We start from the raw sequence: 18,237 nt of genomic DNA on the forward strand, positions 1-18,237 counted from the left end.
TCTCAGTTGTTGTGGCTGGTGTAGTTGTTTCAGTTGTACTAACAGTTGTGCTCTCAGTTGTTGTGGCTGGTGTAGTTGTTCAGTTGTACTAACAGTTGTGCTCTCAGTTGTGGCTGGTGTAGTTGTCTCAGTTGTACTAACAGTTGTGCTCTCAGTTGTTGTGCTGTTGTTGTGGCTGGTGTAGTTGTTTCAGTTGTACTAACAGTTGTGCTCTCAGTTGTTGTGTTGGTGTAGTTGTTTCAGTTGTACTAACAGTTGTGCTCTCAGTTGTTGTGGCTGGTGTAGTTGTTCAGTTGTACTAACAGTTGTGCTCTCAGTTGTTGTGGCTGATGTTGATTCTGTTGTTGTGCTGGTGTAGTTGTTTCAGTTGTACTAACAGTTGTGCTCTCAGTTGTTGTGGCTGGTGTAGTTGTTTCTAACAGTTGTGCTCTCAGTTGTTGTGGCTGGTGTAGTTGTTTCAGTTGTACTAACAGTTGTGCTCTCAGTTGTGGTGATGTTGATTCTGTTGTTGTGGCTGGTGTAGTTGTTTCAGTTGTACTAACAGTTGTGCTCTCAGTTGTTGTGTGATGTTGATTCTGTTGTTGTGGCTGGTGTAGTTGTTTCAGTTGTACTAACAGTTGTGCTCTCAGTTGTTGTGGCTGGTGTAGTTGTTTCAGTTGTACTAACAGTTGTGCTCTCAGTTGTTGTGGTTGGTGTAGTTGTTTCAGTTGTACTAACAGTTGTGCTCTCAGTTGTTGTGGCTGATGTTGATTCTGTTGTTGTGCTGGTGTAGTTGTTTCAGTTGTACTAACAGTTGTGCTCTCAGTTGTTGTGGCTGTGTAGTTGTCTCAGTTGTACTAACAGTTGTGCTCTCAGTTGTTGTGGCTGGTGTAGTTGTTTCAGTTGTACTAACAGTTGTGCTCTCAGTTGTTGTGGCTGGTGTAGTTGTTTCAGTTGTACTAACAGTTGTGCTCTCAGTTGTTGTGGCTGGTGTAGTTGTTTCAGTTGTACTAACAGTTGTGCTCTCAGTTGTTGTGGCTGATGTTGATTCTGTTGTTGTGGTTGGTGTAGTTGTTTCAGTTGTACTAACAGTTGTGCTCTCAGTTGTTGTGGCTGGTGTAGTTGTTTCAGTTGTACTAACAGTTGTGCTCTCAGTTGTTGTGGCTGGTGTAGTTGTCTCAGTTGTACTAACAGTTGTGCTCTCAGTTGTTGTGGCTGGTGTAGTTGTTTCAGTTGTACTAACAGTTGTGCTCTCAGTTGTTGTGGCTGGTGTAGTTGTTTCAGTTGTACTAACAGTTGTGCTCTCAGTTGTGGCTGATGTTGATTCTGTTGTTGTGGCTGGTGTAGTTGTTTCAGTTGTACTAACAGTTGTGCTCTCAGTTGTTGTGGCTGGTGTAGTTGTTTCAGTTGTACTAACAGTTGTGCTCTCAGTTGTTGTGGCTGGTGTAGTTGTTTCAGTTGTACTAACAGTTGTGCTCTCAGTTGTGGCTGGTGTAGTTGTCTCAGTTGTACTAACAGTTGTGCTCTCAGTTGTTGTGGCTGGTGTAGTTGTTTCAGTTGTACTAACAGTTGTGCTCTCAGTTGTTGTGGCTGGTGTTGTTTCAGTTGTACTAACAGTTGTGCTCTCAGTTGTTGTGGCTGGTGTAGTTGTTTCAGTTGTACTAACAGTTGTGCTCTCAGTTGTTGTGGCTGGTGTAGTTGTCTCAGTTGTACTAACAGTTGTGCTCTCAGTTGTTGTGGCTGGTGTAGTTGTCTCAGTTGTACTAACAGTTGTGCTCTCAGTTGTTGTGGCTGGTGTAGTTGTTTCAGTTGTACTAACAGTTGTGCTCTCAGTTGTTGTGGCTGATGTCTGTTGTTGTTGGTGTAGTTGTTTCAGTTGTACTAACAGTTGTGCTCTCAGTTGTTGTGGCTGTTTCTGTTGTTGTTGGTGTAGTTGTTTCAGTTGTACTAACAGTTGTGCTCTCAGTTGTTGTGGTGTTGTAGTTGTTTCAGTTGTACTAACAGTTGTGCTCTCAGTTGTGGCTGATGTTGATTCTGTTGTTGTGGCTGGTGTTGTTTCAGTTGTACTAACAGTTGTGCTCTCAGTTGTTGTGGCTGGTGTAGTTGTTTCAGTTGTACTAACAGTTGTGCTCTCAGTTGTTGTGGCTGATGTTGATTCTGTTGTTGTGGCTGGTGTAGTTGTTTCAGTTGTACTAACAGTTGTGCTCTCAGTTGTTGTGGCTGGTGTAGTTGTTTCAGTTGTACTAACAGTTGTGCTCTCAGTTGTTGTGGCTGGTGTAGTTGTCTCAGTTGTACTAACAGTTGTGCTCTCAGTTGTTGTGGCTGGTGTAGTTGTTTCAGTTGTAGTAACAGTTGTGCTCTCAGTTGTTGTGCTGTGATTCTGTTGTTGTGGCTGGTGTAGTTGTTTCAGTTGTACTAACAGTTGTGCTCTCAGTTGTTGTGGCTGGTGTAGTTGTTTCAGTTGTACTAACAGTTGTGCTCTCAGTTGTTGTGTTGCTGGTGTAGTTGTTTCAGTTGTACTAACAGTTGTGCTCTCAGTTGTTGTGGCTGGTGTAGTTGTCTCAGTTGTACTAACAGTTGTGCTCTCAGTTGTTGTGGCTGGTGTAGTTGTTTCAGTTGTACTAACAGTTGTGCTCTCAGTTGTTGTGGCTGGTGTAGTTGTTCAGTTGTACTAACAGTTGTGCTCTCAGTTGTTGTGGCTGGTGTAGTTGTTTCAGTTGTACTAACAGTTGTGCTCTCAGTTGTTGTGGCTGGTGTAGTTGTTCAGTTGTACTAACAGTTGTGCTCTCAGTTGTTGTTGTTGATTCTGTTGTGTGGCTGGTGTAGTTGTTTCAGTTGTACTAACAGTTGTGCTCTCAGTTGTTGTGGCTGGTGTAGTTGTTTCAGTTGTACTAACAGTTGTGCTCTCAGTTGTTGTGGCTGGTGTAGTTGTTTCAGTTGTACTAACAGTTGTGCTCTCAGTTGTTGTGGCTGATGTTGATTCTGTTGTTGTGCTGGTGTAGTTGTTTCAGTTGTACTAACAGTTGTGCTCTCAGTTGTTGTGGCTGGTGTAGTTGTCTCAGTTGTACTAACAGTTGTGCTCTCAGTTGTTGTGGCTGGTGTAGTTGTTTCAGTTGTACTAACAGTTGTGCTCTCAGTTGTTGTGTTGATTCTGTTGTGTAGTTGTTTCAGTTGTACTAACTGTTGTGCTGTCAGTTGTTGTGGCTGTGTAGTTGTTTCAGTTGTACTAACAGTTGTGCTCTCAGTTGTTGTGGCTGATGTTGATTCTGTTGTTGTGGCTGGTGTTGTTTCAGTTGTACTAACAGTTGTGCTCTCAGTTGTTGTGGCTGGTGTAGTTTCAGTTGTACTAACAGTTGTGCTCTCAGTTGTTGTGGCTGGTGTAGTTGTTCAGTTGTACTAACAGTTGTGCTCTCAGTTGTTGTGGCTGGTGTAGTTGTTTCAGTTGTACTAACAGTTGTGCTCTCAGTTGTTGTGGCTGGTGTAGTTGTCTCAGTTGTACTAACAGTTGTGCTCTCAGTTGTTGTGGCTGGTGTAGTTGTCTCAGTTGTACTAACAGTTGTGCTCTCAGTTGTTGATGCTGGTGTAGTTGTTTCAGTTGTACTAACAGTTGTGCTCTCAGTTGTTGTGGCTGGTGTAGTTGTCTCAGTTGTACTAACAGTTGTGCTCTCAGTTGTTGTGGCTGGTGTAGTTGTTTCAGTTGTACTAACAGTTGTGCTCTCAGTTGTTGTGGCTGATGTTGATTCTGTTGTTGTGGCTGTGTAGTTATCTCAGTTGTAATAACAGTTGTGCTCTCAGTTGTTGTGGCTGGTGTAGTTGTTTCAGTTGTACTAACAGTTGTGCTCTCAGTTGTTGTGGCTGGTGTAGTTGTTTCAGTTGTACTAACAGTTGTGCTCTCAGTTGTTGTGGCTGATTGATGTTGATTCTGTTGTTGTGGCTGGTGTAGTTGTTTCAGTTGTACTAACAGTTGTGCTCTCAGTTGTTGTGGCTGGTGTAGTTGTTTCAGTTGTACTAACTGTTGTGCTCTCAGTTGTGGCTGATGTTGATTCTGTTGTTGTGGCTGGTGTAGTTGTTTCAGTTGTACTAACAGTTGTGCTCTCAGTTGTTGTGGCTGGTGTAGTTGTTTCAGTTGTACTAACAGTTGTGCTCTCAGTTGTTGTGGCTGGTGTAGTTGTTTCAGTTGTACTAACAGTTGTGCTCTCAGATGTTGTGGCTGATGTTGATTCTGTTGTTGTGGTTGTGTAGTTGTCAGTTGTACTAACAGTTGTGCTCTCAGTTGTTGTGGCTGGTGTAGTTGTTTCAGTTGTACTAACAGTTGTGCTCTCAGTTGTTGTTGTTGGTGTAGTTGTTTCAGTTGTACTAACAGTTGTGCTCTCAGTTATTGTGGCTGGTGTAGTTGTTTCAGTTGTACTAACAGTTGTGCTCTCAGTTGTTGTGGCTGGTGTAGTTGTTTCAGTTGTACTAACAGTTGTGCTCTCAGTTGTTGTGGCTGGTGTAGTTGTCTCAGTTGTACTAACAGTTGTGCTCTCAGTTGATGTGACTGGTGTTGTTGTCTCAGTTGTACTATCAGTTGTGCTCTCACTTGTTGTGGCTGGTGTAGTTGTTTCAGTTGTACTAGCAGTTGTTGTGGCTAGTGTAGTTATATCAGTTGTACTAACAGTTGTGCTCTCAGTGTTTGTGGCTAGTGTAGTTGTTTCAGTTGGAATGTCAGTTGTAATCTCAGTTGTGGCTGGTGTAGTTGTTTCATTTTTACTAACAGTTGTGCTCTCAGTTGTGGCTGGTGTAGTTGTTTCAGTTGTACTAACAGTTGTGCTCTCAGTTGTTGTGGCTGGTGTAGTTGTTTCAGTTGTACTAACAGTTGTGCTCTCAGTTGTTGTGGCTGGTGTAGTTGTTTCAGCTGTACTAACAGTTGTGCTCTCAGTTATTGTGGCTGATGTCGATTCTGTTGTTGTAGTTGGTGTAGTTGTTTCAGTTGTACAAACAGTTGTGCTGTCAGTGTTTGTGGCTGGTGTAGTTGTTTCAGTTGGACTGTCAGTTGTACTCTCAGTTGTGGCTGGTGTAGTTGTTTCTTTTGTACTAACAGTTGTGCTCTCAGTTATTGTGGCTGGTGTAGTTGTTTCAGTTGTACTAACAGTTGTGCTCTCAATTGTTGTGGCTGGTGTTGTGTTTCAGTTCTACTAACAGTTGTGCTCTCAGTTGTTGTGGCTGGTGTAATTGTTTCAGTTGTACTAACAGTCGTGCTCTCAGTTGTTGTGGCTAATGTTGATTCTTAGTTGTGGCTGGTGTAGTTGTTTCAATTGTTCTAACAGTTGTGCTCTCAGTTGTTGTGGCTGGTGTATTTGTCTCAGTTGTACTAACAGTTGTGCTCTCAATTGTTGTGGCTGGTGTTGTTGTTTCAGTTCTACTAACAGTTGTGCTCTGAGTTGTTGTGGCTGATGTTGATTCTGTTGTTGTGGTTGGTGTAGTTGTTTGAGTTGTGCTCTCAGTTGTTGTGGCTGGTGTAGTTGTCTCAGTTGTACTAACAATTGTGCTCACAGTTGTTGTGGTTGGTGTAGTTGTCTCAGTTGTACTAACAGTTATGCTCTCAGTTGATGTGACTGGTGTAGTTGTCTCAGTTGTACTAACAGTTGTGCTCTCAGTTATTGTGGCTGGTGTAGTTGTTTCAGTTGTACTAACAGTTGTGCTCTCAGTTTTTGTGGCTGGTGTAGTTGTTTCAGTTGTACTTACAGTTGTGCTCTGAGTTGTTGTGGCTGATGTTGATTCTGTTATTGTGGTTGGTGTAGTTGTTTGAGTTGTGCTCTCAGTTGTTGTGGCTGGTGTTGTTGTCTCAGTTGTACTAACAATTGTGCTCACAGTTGTTGTGGTTGGTGTAGTTGTTTCAGTTCTACTAACAGTTGTGCTCTCAGTTGTTGTGGCTGGTGTATTTGTCTCAGTTGTACTAACAGTTGTGCTCTCAATTGTTGTGGCTGGTGTTGTTGTTTCAGTTCTACTAACAGTTGTGCTCTCAGTTGTTGTGGCTGGTGTAATTGTTTCAGTTGTACTAACAGTCGTGCTCTCAGTTGTTGTGGCTAATGTTGATTCTTTAGTTGTGGCTGGTGTAGTTGTTTCAGTTGTACTAACAGTTGTGCTCTCAGTTGTTGTGGCTGGTGTTGTTGTTTCAGTTGTACTAACAGTTGTGCTCTCAGTTGTTGTGGCTGGTGTTGTTGTTTCATTTTTACTAACAGTTGTGCTCTCAGTTGTGGCTGGTGTAGTTGTTTCAGTTGTACTAACAGTTGTGCTCTCAGTTATTGTGGCTGGTGTAGTTGTTTCAGTTGTACCAACAGTTGTGCTCTCAGTTGTTATGGCTGGTGTAGTTGTTTCAGCTGTACTAACAGTTGTGCTCTCAGTTGTTGTGGCTTGTGTAGTTGTCTCAGTTGTACTAACAGTTATGCTCTCAGTTGATGTGACTGGTGTAGTTGTCTCAGTTGTACTAACAGTTGTGCTCTCAGTTGTTGTGGCTGGTGTAGTTGTTTCAGTTGTACTAACAGTTGTGCTCTCAGTTATTGTGGCTGGTGTAGTTGTTTCAGTTGTACTAACAGTTGTGCTCTCAGTTGCTGTGGCTGGTGTAGTTGTTTCAGTTGTACTTACAGTTGTGCTCTGAGTTGTTATGGCTGATGTTGATTCTGTTGTTGTGGTTGGTGTAGTTGTTTGAGTTGTCCTCTCAGTTGTTGTGGCTGGTGTAGTTGTTTCAGTTCTACTAAGAGTTGTGCTCTCGGATGTTGTGGTTGGTGTAGTTGTTTCAGTTGTACTAACAGTTGTTGTGGTTGGTGTAGTTGTTTCAGTTGTACTAACAGTTGTGCTCTCAGTTGTTGTGGCTGATGTTGATTCTGTTGTTGTGGCTGGTGTAGTTGTTTCATTTGTACTAACAGTTGTGCTCTCAGTTGTTGTGGCTGGTGTTGTTGTCTCAGTTGTACTATCAGTTGTGGCTGGTGTAGTTGTTTCAGTTGTACTAACGGTTGTGGTCTCAGTTGATGTGACTGGTGTAGTTGTTGCAGTTGTACTAACAGTTGTGCTCTCAGTTGTTGTGGCTGGTGTTGTTGTCTCAGTTGTACTATCAGTTGTGCTCTCAGTTGTGGCTGGTGTAGTTGTTTCAGTTGTACTAACAGTTGTGCTCTCAGTTGTTTGACTGGTGTAGTTGTTTCAGTTGTCCTAACAGTTGTGCTCTCAGTTGTTTTGACTGGTGTAGTTGTTTCAGTTGTACTAAGAGTTGTGCTCTCAGTTGTTGTGACTGGTGTAGTTGTTGCAGTTCTACTAACAGTTGTGCTCTCAGTTGTTGTGGCTGGTGTTGTTGTCTCAGTTGTACTATCAGTTGTGCTCTCAGTTGTGGCTGGTGTAGTTGTTTCAGTTGTACTAACAGTTGTGCTCTCAGTTGTTTTGACTGGTATAGTTGTTTCAGTTGTCCTAACAGTTGTGCTCTCAGTTGTTTTGACTGGTGTAGTTGTTTCAGTTGTACTAACAGTTGTGCTCTCAGTTGTTGTGGCTGGTGTAGTTGTTTCAGTTGTACTAACAGTTGTGCTCTCAGTTGTTGTGACTGGTGTAGTTGTTTCATTTGTACTAACAGTTGTGGTCTCAGTTAATATGGTTGGTGTAATTGTTTCAGTTGTACTAACAGTTGTGCTCTCAGTTGTTGTGGCTGGTGTAGTTGTTTCATTTGTACTAACAGTTGTGGTCTCAGTTAATATGGTTGGTGTAATTGTTTCAGCTGTACTAACAGTTGTGCTCTCAGTTGTTGTGGCTGGTGTAGTTGTTTCAGTTGTACTAACAGTTGTGCTCTCAGTTGTTGTGACTGGTGTAGTTGTTTCATTTGTACTAACAGTTGTGGTCTCAGTTAATATGGTTGGTGTAATTGTTTCAGCTGTACTAACAGTTGTGCTCTCAGTTGTTGTTGCCAATGTTGATTCTGTTGTTGTGGTTGGGGTAGTTGTTTCAGTTGTACTAACAGTTGTTATGGTTGGTGTAGTTGTTTCAGTTGTGCCAACAGTTGTGTTTTCAGTTGTTGTGGCTGTTGACGACACTGTTGTTGTGGCTGGTATTTTTGGTTCAGCTGTACTAATGGTCATGCTTTCAGTTGTTGTGGCTGGTGTTGATTCTGTTGTTGTGGCTGGTGTAGTTGTCTCAGTTGTACTAACAGTTGTGCTCTCAGTTGTTGTGGCTGATGACGATTCTGTTACTGTGGCTGGTGTAGTTGTTTCATTTGTATTAACAGTTGTGCTTTCAGTTGTTGTGGTTGTTGACGATTCTGTTGTTGGTTCTGATGTAGTTGTTTCAGTTGTACTCACAGTTGTGCTTTGAAATGCAGTTGAAGAGGGAGTCACTAAAGTTGATAATGTTGTTTTTATTTCTGTTGTGATATGTGATGAACTTTGAGTGATAGAGATTTCCACTGTACCTACTAAAAAAATAGAAAATGTTTACTTTCAATGGAACTTCATGTGAGTAATCCCAAAAAATATTGAACTTTAAGTCAATTAATGAACAATGTCAAATAATTTACTAATCATAGGCTAAAACTATCATTTGCATGACAATAAAATGTTTTATTAATTGTCCTATATGTTCGGAAAGCAAAATCGAAACCTTAGAAAAATTAATAAGAATCTTGTTTTAAAATGTTATATATAAATCTGTCATTAACTATGCTTAATGCAGAACTTGATTTCAACAAGTGCCACATGTTCCTGGATCAACATCTTTATTGATTCTTGAACAATATTGCAATTAACCAATCAGATTTAAGGGACAAGTTTACAGTTTATGTCAGGTTTTAGCTTACAAGCAGGGTTAGGTGCTTCGACATCATTGTTATCCACCTATCATTTCACTTTGAGTTTAGGGATAACTTATGGGTAGGGATATGATTATGATTAAATTTTTGGAACGTAATGTTGTTTCAGGATCAACAAAATATGTTCACCCAGGAACATGTCTAACACGGCAAAATCGGGACATGCATGAGGAACAATGAAACTAATTGGTTAAGGAAATGAAGCTGTATACATTTGACAAGAATCAGCCACAAGGTGGCATTATAATATTTACAGTCTCAAGAACAATACGGGATAATTATGGGGTCAGATTCCCGCCAATAGTATTGCGGTCACGGATCAAAAAATAATAAGCGTGAATCACAAATTTAAAAACACATGTAAAAATATATAGCACAAACTTAAAAAAATAATGCAAAATGATCGGAATGGCAAAGGACATGGTCACGGATCAAACTATAATAAGCGTAAATCGAAAAATCAAAAGCACATTTAAAAAAATAACAAGCATGAATCAAAATTTTAAACACATTAAAAATGATATTGCACAAATCTTAAACTTGTGTTTATGTGTTCTTAAAAGTTGTTTTCCTTGCTTTTATTACTCTTTTTTTTCTGCTCTCTTTACATTTTCTGCTCATATTCTACTCTTTTGTGCGCTTGTGCAGTTTTTTTCTTTGCTCTTCTTTCTACGTTCTGCTCTTGCTTTTCCAAATGTTGCAGTACGAGTTTCATGTAAATTAGGCCAGGCTTAAGCGCCACCATTGGTCCACTAGTTCTAGATTGACAGCTCCTCCTCTAGCCAATCAATCGAAGAGAGGGAGATGACATCACTTCACATGGCTACTGATGCTCACACTCATACAGGAGAAGATAACCATCACAGCTGGCAATTTCCGAGCTGGGGTAAACTCTTTCTGTTGCAGGACACCGGTATAATGTATATGTACCTGCAACTCGACCTGTCACCGGTATATACTTCTACCTGGACAATCTTTTATTGTTAAATTTACCATCCTAACGACAACCTGTCACAGTTGTGCCTGTCTGACGATCTATCATTGTTATATTAATCTTTAATGCACCTACCGCTGGACTTGGCACCGTGAAACGCAGCGTCCACCATGCAGCAGCCTCACAACATCACTCTTATGTGTGCCTGGCTCGTCTATACCTGTTATGTTACTGTTAGATATTTTTAGTATTCATACAATAATATTAATAAATATAGCTGCAAGCAGCAATTACGGGGCCAAGCACAAAAAGGGCACAAGAAGCCAGCCAACATGGCTGGGAGCATCAGACCAACAGCAGCAGTGAGCAATTAAAGACCTATTAAGATCATTTTATGCAAAATAGCTGAAAAATGATAAAAAATGAGGATTTACTGGTTCATCACTTTCGACCAATAGGTGGCGCTGTGTCCAAATTGTTTTGGTATGGTCAGAGTGAGGTGACAATGACACTTGCAAAGTTTGGTGTCAATATGTCAAAGCACTGAAGAGATACAGCTTCAAGAGTCGTTTTTGCATCATGCCTCAAATTCTTTGCTCTGGTATACGAAAAAGGTTTGACATATCGACTTGAAATCCATAACTTTTTGTCGGCATGGTCTGAAGATGATACGGTTCAATTTTGGTGAAAATCGGAGCAACTGTCTAGGAGGAGTTCGAAAAAGTAGCTTTTTAAAGAAAAACAATACAGCGGACAGGAAGTTCAGCTAACTATGGCAAATTTAATATCATTGTTCTCAGCATGACCCACGGAATCTACTGAGACCAATTTCATTACAATCGGTTAATATAGACAAAAGTTATTAGCATTTTTGTAAATTTTGTTATAACTTTTGACCACAAGGTGGCGCTGGTCCGAAACTTCTCAGGCTCCTTCAGGACATTGTGCTGATGACCCATACCGAGTTTCGTAACGATATGCTAATGCGTTCGTAAAATACAGCATTTTAGCACAAATTTCAAAATGGCCGACGGCCAAAATGGCCGAAGTAGGACAATTGGATATCATTCGACTCGGCATGATTCCCCGAATCCAACGAGACCAAATTTATGGTTTTTGGACAAACCCATAAGAAGTTATAAGCAAAAATAGCCATTTTTCATATCTCCGCACCAGTAGGTGGCGCTGCGCCAAAACACTGCATGGTGCCTCAAGTCATGCTTGTGATGACATGTACCAAGTTTGGTCTGAATATGATAAAGTGTTGCAGAGATACAGCCTTACTTCTATTATCGCAAGCGCTACGTACAATTCGTTCGTGTGTTTTTCGAAAACGGTTTGAGCAATCAACTTGAATTCCATAACTTTTTGTCAGCATTGTCTGAAGATGATCTGGTTCAATTTTCATGAAAATCGGACTAACGGCCTAGGAGGAGTTCGAAAAAGTAGGTTTTTCAGAAAATTCAAAATGGCGGAAAATTTTTCATGACGGAAAATGACGTCATATGGTACATTTGAATCGGCTTGACCCAAGGAATCAGAGGAAAAAAGAATTTTGTTTCTAGCCCTTAGGGTTCAAAAGTTATTAGCATAAACATAAGTGCAAATTTGGACAGCTGGTGGCGCTAGAGGGATTGAGTTAGAGACTCTAAATTAGCATTGGACACAGTTCAGACTGTCCTCTAACTGTGTGCCAAATTTCACAACTTTTTAAAATACGGTTCTATGGGCTGCCATAGACTTCAAGAGCGGAAGAAGAAGCGGGAGAATAATAATAAGCGTACGGAACGCCAACAATAACAATAGGTGCCTAAGCACCTTCGGTGCTTGGCCCCTAATAATATGCTTGCTTGTTGTCTCTTTTATTCCTGTCTTTTGCACAAGAGAATATAACATATGAAACCTACCTTACTAGGCTAATATATTTGCTCGTGAATTACATTTAAAGTAAGAAATGCCATGGCAATTGTTTAGATCAGTAGTTCCCAAACTGGGGTACGTGAGGTGACAGAGGGGGTACGTGAACAAAATGCAGAATTTTGCCATTCATTTAATTCTTCTCTACATTAAAATAACATTAAAACTGATTATGTATTTTCTAAAAGGTACAATATGCCATATGACATCCAATCAAAATACCACATCTTTTGCGGTCAAATCTGACAGAGTCCATTTCCACATGCAGCGCACATATGGGTGCATATACAGTATAGGTTGCGTGCGGAGTCTGCAGCCTGAGCAAAATGCGCAACATACTGCCATTCTGTACCTGCAGATTTAGCACTTACTAGCACGAAGAACAATAGCCTGGCACAAAACGGGCTTAAATATCAATTTAAGATTCAAACTCTTGATACAAAACATATAGCCTACCTTTTGTGAGTTCTTGTTTTTAATGTTGATAATATTATATGAGCAAGAATGCAAATCCAAATATCCACACAACAGTTCAACAAACAGTATTGTCAGTATTTGCTCTATTTTGCAACGAAAACAACAGCAGGATTACAACACAGCAGTGTTTCGAGAACGAATCTGCAACTTTGAACGAATTGTTCATGAAAGTCATGATTCATTCATAAATACAGCCACTTGCTTCTTTGAATGAATGACGGAATGACTCAGGCATTAAGACAGTGACTTACCGCCATCTACTGGTGGTTTTAATATTTAAAATAATCACTTTTCACGTTTTTAGCATTGCATATTTCTCTATTGAACATTTTTTAATTTAAAACATTATTATTGTTGTAAAGGTATTTATAAAGATCAAAAACTGCACTAGAAAGTCAATTTAGGGGGCAAATATTGTCCCTTAATGGAAAATTTACTATCTAAGTGGAAGAGAGGGGGTACGCAGAAGGATGGTAAGTGTCTCAGGGGGTACTCCACTCTGAAAAGTTTGGGAACCACTGGTTTAGATAATTGTATGTTGCCCATAATTGTAAACTGTCTGCATATTTTGTCATGTATTGTTTTCCTGTAAACAGATTTATAGATTTTGTCTTCCATGTAGAGTATGTCGTTGACACGGGTGTTGGTTTATGAATTTGATCACATTTTAACACTGAGATTATAAAATTATAAAGTTAAGCAATAGCCTTCACATCAGTGTTTTCCCCAATATTAGAGCGATTGCAAATGTTTATTGAGCTGTTGTATAAATCAATATAGCTCTGAGTTAATTTTGAATGTGTTTTTGCACTATTTTAATGAAAGGAGTATCAAACAAAGTCACAGCTTTTCTCGTCTCTGAGCAACACAGCAGTGTTTCATTAATGAATTCCTGATTTGAACGAGAAGTTTGAATTAACTTTTCGCCACCTACTGGCCATTTAAATTCTTATTTCTATAACATGGATGGGCAATGTCAGTCCTGGAGTGCAGTTTAGCTTCAACCCTAATCAAACACACCGTAACCAGCAAATCAGTGTGTCTTCAGGATTATTAATACTATAGACAGGTGAGTTTCTTATTTTATTTTATTTTATCGGGGTTGGAGCTAAACTCTGCAGGACAGCGGCACTCCAGAACTGATGTTGCCTATCCCTGATCTATAATTTTGTTTTTATTTAAAACATTAATCTTATAGTATTGTGCAATTATGTAGTTATGTAATTAAACACAATAAATGTGTGAATAAATCACTGCATATCAAATCCACCTGGTTTCTGTAACTATCTTCTCTGTAACACTATCGTAGTCAATGCAGAGATGATACATTCAGTCTTAGAATTAATTTACCTATGATCGTTTAACAACAATTAAGAAGTATATTAGCTACAGTAGCCTTAGCATATTAGCACCATGAGCCAAGTCATATTTTAACACCAAATACCATATATTATGAACATAAAGATTAACAATCATAAGTAGACTGCACAATAAAAAGAGTATCTCAAAAAGAGGAATTATTTGTCCATAGTTCAGATAACTTTACAGATTAAAAGTCCTTGTAAAGTTTCAGATTAAACTGTTATCTTCTCCTGTATGAGTGTGAGCATCAGTAGCCATGAGTCGCATTGAAGTGATGTCATCTCCCTCTCTTCGATTGATTGGCTAGAGGAGGAGCTGTCAATCTAGAACTAGTGGACCAATGGTGGCGCTTAAGCCCGGCCTAATTTACATGAAACTCGAACTGCAACATTTGGAAAAGCAAGAGCAGAACGTAGAAAGAAGAGCAAAGAGAAAAACTGCACAAGCGCACAAAAGAGTAAAATATGAGCAGAAAATGTAAAGAAAGCAGAAAGAAAAGAGTAATAAAAGCAAGGAAAACAACTTTTAAGAACACATAAACACAAGTTTAAGATTTGTGCAATATCATTTTTAATGTGTTTAAAATTTTGATTCATGCTTGTTATTTTTTTAAATGTGCTTTTGATTTTTCGATTTACGCTTATTATATTTTGATCCGTGACCATGTCCTTTGCCATTCCGATCATTTTGCATTATTTTTTTAAGTTTGTGCTATATATTTTTACATGTGTTTATTTTTATGTTTATTTTTTTTTTTAAAGAAATGAAAGAAATGAATACTTTTATTCAGCAGGGATGCATTAAATCGATCAAAAGTGACAGCAAAGACATTTATAATGTTACAAAAGATTATATTTCAAATAAACGCTATTCATCAAAGAATCCTGAAAAAAAAAATATTGTACACAATAAATGTTTCTTGAGCAGCAAATCATCATATAAGAATGATTTCTGAAGGATCAATGTGACACTGAAGACTGGAGTAATGATGCTGAAAATTCAGCTTTGCCAACATAAGAATAAATTACATTTTAAAATATTTTCAAAACAGCTATTCTAAATTGTATTAATATTTCACAATATTACTGGTTTTACTGTATTTTTCATCAAATAAATGCAACCATGGTGAGCAAACAAAACTTCCTTTAAAAACATTAAAAATCTTACCGATCCCAAACTTTTGAAAGGTAGTGTATATATGTATATAACCTTTTCATCCATTTTACACTAAATTTGCATCTAAAATCTACACACACCAAAGTCATTTAGCAGATTTTTCTTTTTAAATAAAATATCTGTACACTGTGACCACTATATCCAACATTCAGAAAACTTGGTTTACATGGACACCAGACAATTATTACATACAAAATATTACATTTCAGATGATAGAGGGCGCTATAAATTTCTTAGAATATGTCACTTCAGATTTTGAAATGAGAAAAAAATTCCCACAAAAATATTTTTGCTTGCAGCTGTTTTTAATCAATTAAATAATAATAAAAATAATTCACTTACAGATAAAAATCCATATTATAAATAAAGCTCTCCTCTCCATCCTGAGTCAAGTGGTGAAGAAGAGAGTCTGCAAAGTAAGCAATATATCACTGAGGATACACATACACATTTTTCATCATCAAAGATATGCTGGAGGAAAACAAAGCACAAACATATAAATACAGTACTGCAGCCTATAGAGGAACAACCAGTATCGGTTCATACAACTGTCTGTTATCTGCTAGAATAAACCTAAAATAAAACAGTACTTTAATTTTGTGTAACAATTTTCCAAAAGTTTAAACAGCATCAGAAATAATAGTAAAATTATCCCCTCAAAATTATAAGGTTCTATCTGATATATTTGTCAAAATTGAGTATGTTCACATATTCTTATTCTGTGACAACTTATTTACATTATGTGATGTTTTTGGTAATGTTGAGTACATTTAGGGACTTTTTATTCAAAGTCGAATTAAACTCTGCAAAAACTCTGAAGCTCAATATCTTAAAACCGTTCAGAATGCAGATAGAACCTTATAATTCCAAGGGGGCAAAATATCTGTTAAAAATGTTACAGAGTTTTGAAAAAATCAAGACCGTGAATAAAAAGAAAAAATTAATATTGAGCACCTTACAAATTAAAAAGTAGTAACAGGACACATTCTACACACCTCTACTTTAATCAACTTTTTTACATACTTCGTGAAAAGTCTCAGACTACAGCAAATCTACACAATTCCCCAATTCCTGTCATGTTATCCTTTTAGCTTATTTCTGATTATATACATTTAGTATTAAAATTTCCCGCTTAAAATTAAAATGAACACAAACATGTGCTTACCAATCCTTGAGCAAAAATATTGAACACTGAACTGTAAAACGAAAATTGTAAATCCACTTTTGGCTCAATGGCTTTAAGTTGGCTTGCAAGTTGTGCTGTGCTCAAGTTTTAGCAATTAAGGCTCACCTGTGTCAATACTGCCTTTTAAAGAGAATGGGATGACGTCCTGAGGGTTGCCATTACTGAAATGCATAAATGAGCAATGGAATGCTTCTTGACAGAGTCTGTGATTGATTTTTTTTATTGATTTTTTTTGTATTATTGTCTGTCAACGGTATGTATTGTTTGCATACCAATTTATTATAGCCATGGTGATGATGCTAAAGAAAAATGACAGGCTTATAAATAAATAGAGGCTGTTAAGCAACTAGACAAGCCTTGTTTTCAAAAGGCTTCAAAATGTGACAATATCATATGATATGGCATTTTTATAGTGCGCATATTGTGTTATGGAAACCTGAGATTACTACTTTTTTTAATCTATTTGTAACTAAAAAGTATGTGTACAAATTAAATGATAAATTAACATAGCTCAGTCTATCTACTATTTTCTAAATCTATATACATTTAGCTAATGTCACCAAAAGACATTGATTAACTTTAAAAATGAGATTGAAGTACATTTTCTATTTATGATCTTGCAATGTATGGACATTACAAAACAATAATAATTATAATAAAGATGATTGAGATAACCAGTTTATTCTTTTTTAATGATACAGGACAAATTACAAGCCTACATTTAGTTTTCTTAGAATTAAACAATAAACAATAATTTGCAACTAAAAACTGGAAGACTTGGATTCATGTCAGGTGTCAACAAACATGCATGTTTTCATTTGGATCATCATACAGCACATTTGCATATATATGTTTATTTTTCCTATGTCAAACGCTCATGCTTGCTCCACATGAAAGATGTCAAAAGACACCTAGTTAACCAAAGCATTCTTCACATTCACTGCTTCTGGGAACGTTTCCCAAATATATTTTGAAAGTTTCAATTCTCAATAGATAAACTCTTAGTGGTGATTGGGTAGAAACGTATTTACTTGTGGTGTTTTTTCATATATCTGTCTTCCAGTTAGAATATTACAAATAACACACTGGTATTCTCTAATTTAGTGTGTCAGTTTCTTATTGATCAGTCATACATTTACTGGTGTGTTCATATTGTGTAATTTGTTCGCACTTTTGACCTAGTTTCATTAAAATCATTATTAGGACATTAAACATTTCTGAGATATTTGATATATATGCAACAAGCAATAAGCAGCAATATAGTTAGTCATAAAAGTATAAGAATGAAGAAGTTTAGTCTTCATGTCATTTTGTGTTTAAATGTCACCTTGCTTATCAAGTAAAGTAAATCAATCAGTTGTCATTCATGTCATTACAATCAACTCTTAGAAGTGAATAGATGGGTGTGGTGGGTGTTACTGTGAACCACCCTCCACTTTACACTTACTTAAAGCATTTACTGATGTGGTGGACACAGATGATGTGAAACCAGTTCTCTGAGAAGGGGTTTATATAACATAATATAATATAATATAATATAATATAATATAATATAATATAATATAATATAATATAATATAATATAATATAATATAATATAATATCCAGCAGGTGTGGAAAAACACAAATCTTCAACAGCACTATGTTTTCATTCTCACATTGTGGACCTGCAATGCAAAGACATTTTAGGATTGTTAAACATGAATTACACAAATTACTTGTAAATTACTAATTAATTATTGTCAGTTTTTTAATAAAACTCTCTGAGAAAGCTTTAGATCATATTAACAATGACTATGCATAATTTTAATGATTTTAACATTGTTAATGTCTACAAATATTACCACAGTCATAATGTTATCAATATTGTCTACAAATATCATTTGATGTAATGGAACGGTCATGATTATGGTCTTGTGTTCCCATGCCTTGTGTTTAAGGACTTTTATGTTTAAAGTGCCCCTATTATGCTATTTGAAAGGTTCCTAATTCTGTTTAGAAGGTCTTACACAACAGGTGTACATGCAAAATCAAAGGTCAAAAAACACTTTCATTTTCTCATAATATACAATGCACATCACCACATTTTTCAATAACTCATCGGATGAATCAGCCTCTCTAACTCCCTCCTTTCCGCGAGCCTGCTCTGATTGGCCAGATGGCCCAGTCTGTTGTGATTGGTCTACAGCTTACATTCCTGGAGCTTCCTAAAGCTTAGCGATTGTACACACTGTAAAGACAGTAACAATGGCATTTATTTTAGCATATCAATCTGACCATGACGATCAAATATTGAAAGAACTAGTTATTTAACCCAAACCTCCATAGCAAGTATGGCTTGAGCAGGACGTTTCTCAGTGATGCGCTACTCAGTTTGACGTTCAT

General features: G+C 37.7%; 1 protein-coding gene across 1 annotated transcript; it reads right to left on the bottom strand.

The window, feature by feature from the left end:
* Positions 1-886: 886 nt before the first annotated feature.
* Positions 887-18,237, bottom strand: LOC125273133 (mucin-2-like; the record flags this gene model as incomplete). Its single annotated transcript, XM_048198400.1, has 6 exons — positions 18,173-18,237; positions 6,349-7,111; positions 5,704-6,150; positions 5,386-5,661; positions 4,167-4,529; positions 887-1,711 (listed from the first exon to the last, which is right to left on the bottom strand). Coding segments are annotated over exons 1-6 (2,739 nt in total), but the record flags the coding sequence as incomplete, so codon positions are not given.

The sequence above is a fragment of the Megalobrama amblycephala genome, linkage group LG7 (genome assembly GCF_018812025.1).
Source record: "Megalobrama amblycephala isolate DHTTF-2021 linkage group LG7, ASM1881202v1, whole genome shotgun sequence".
Classification (NCBI taxonomy): domain Eukaryota; kingdom Metazoa; phylum Chordata; class Actinopteri; order Cypriniformes; family Xenocyprididae; genus Megalobrama; species Megalobrama amblycephala.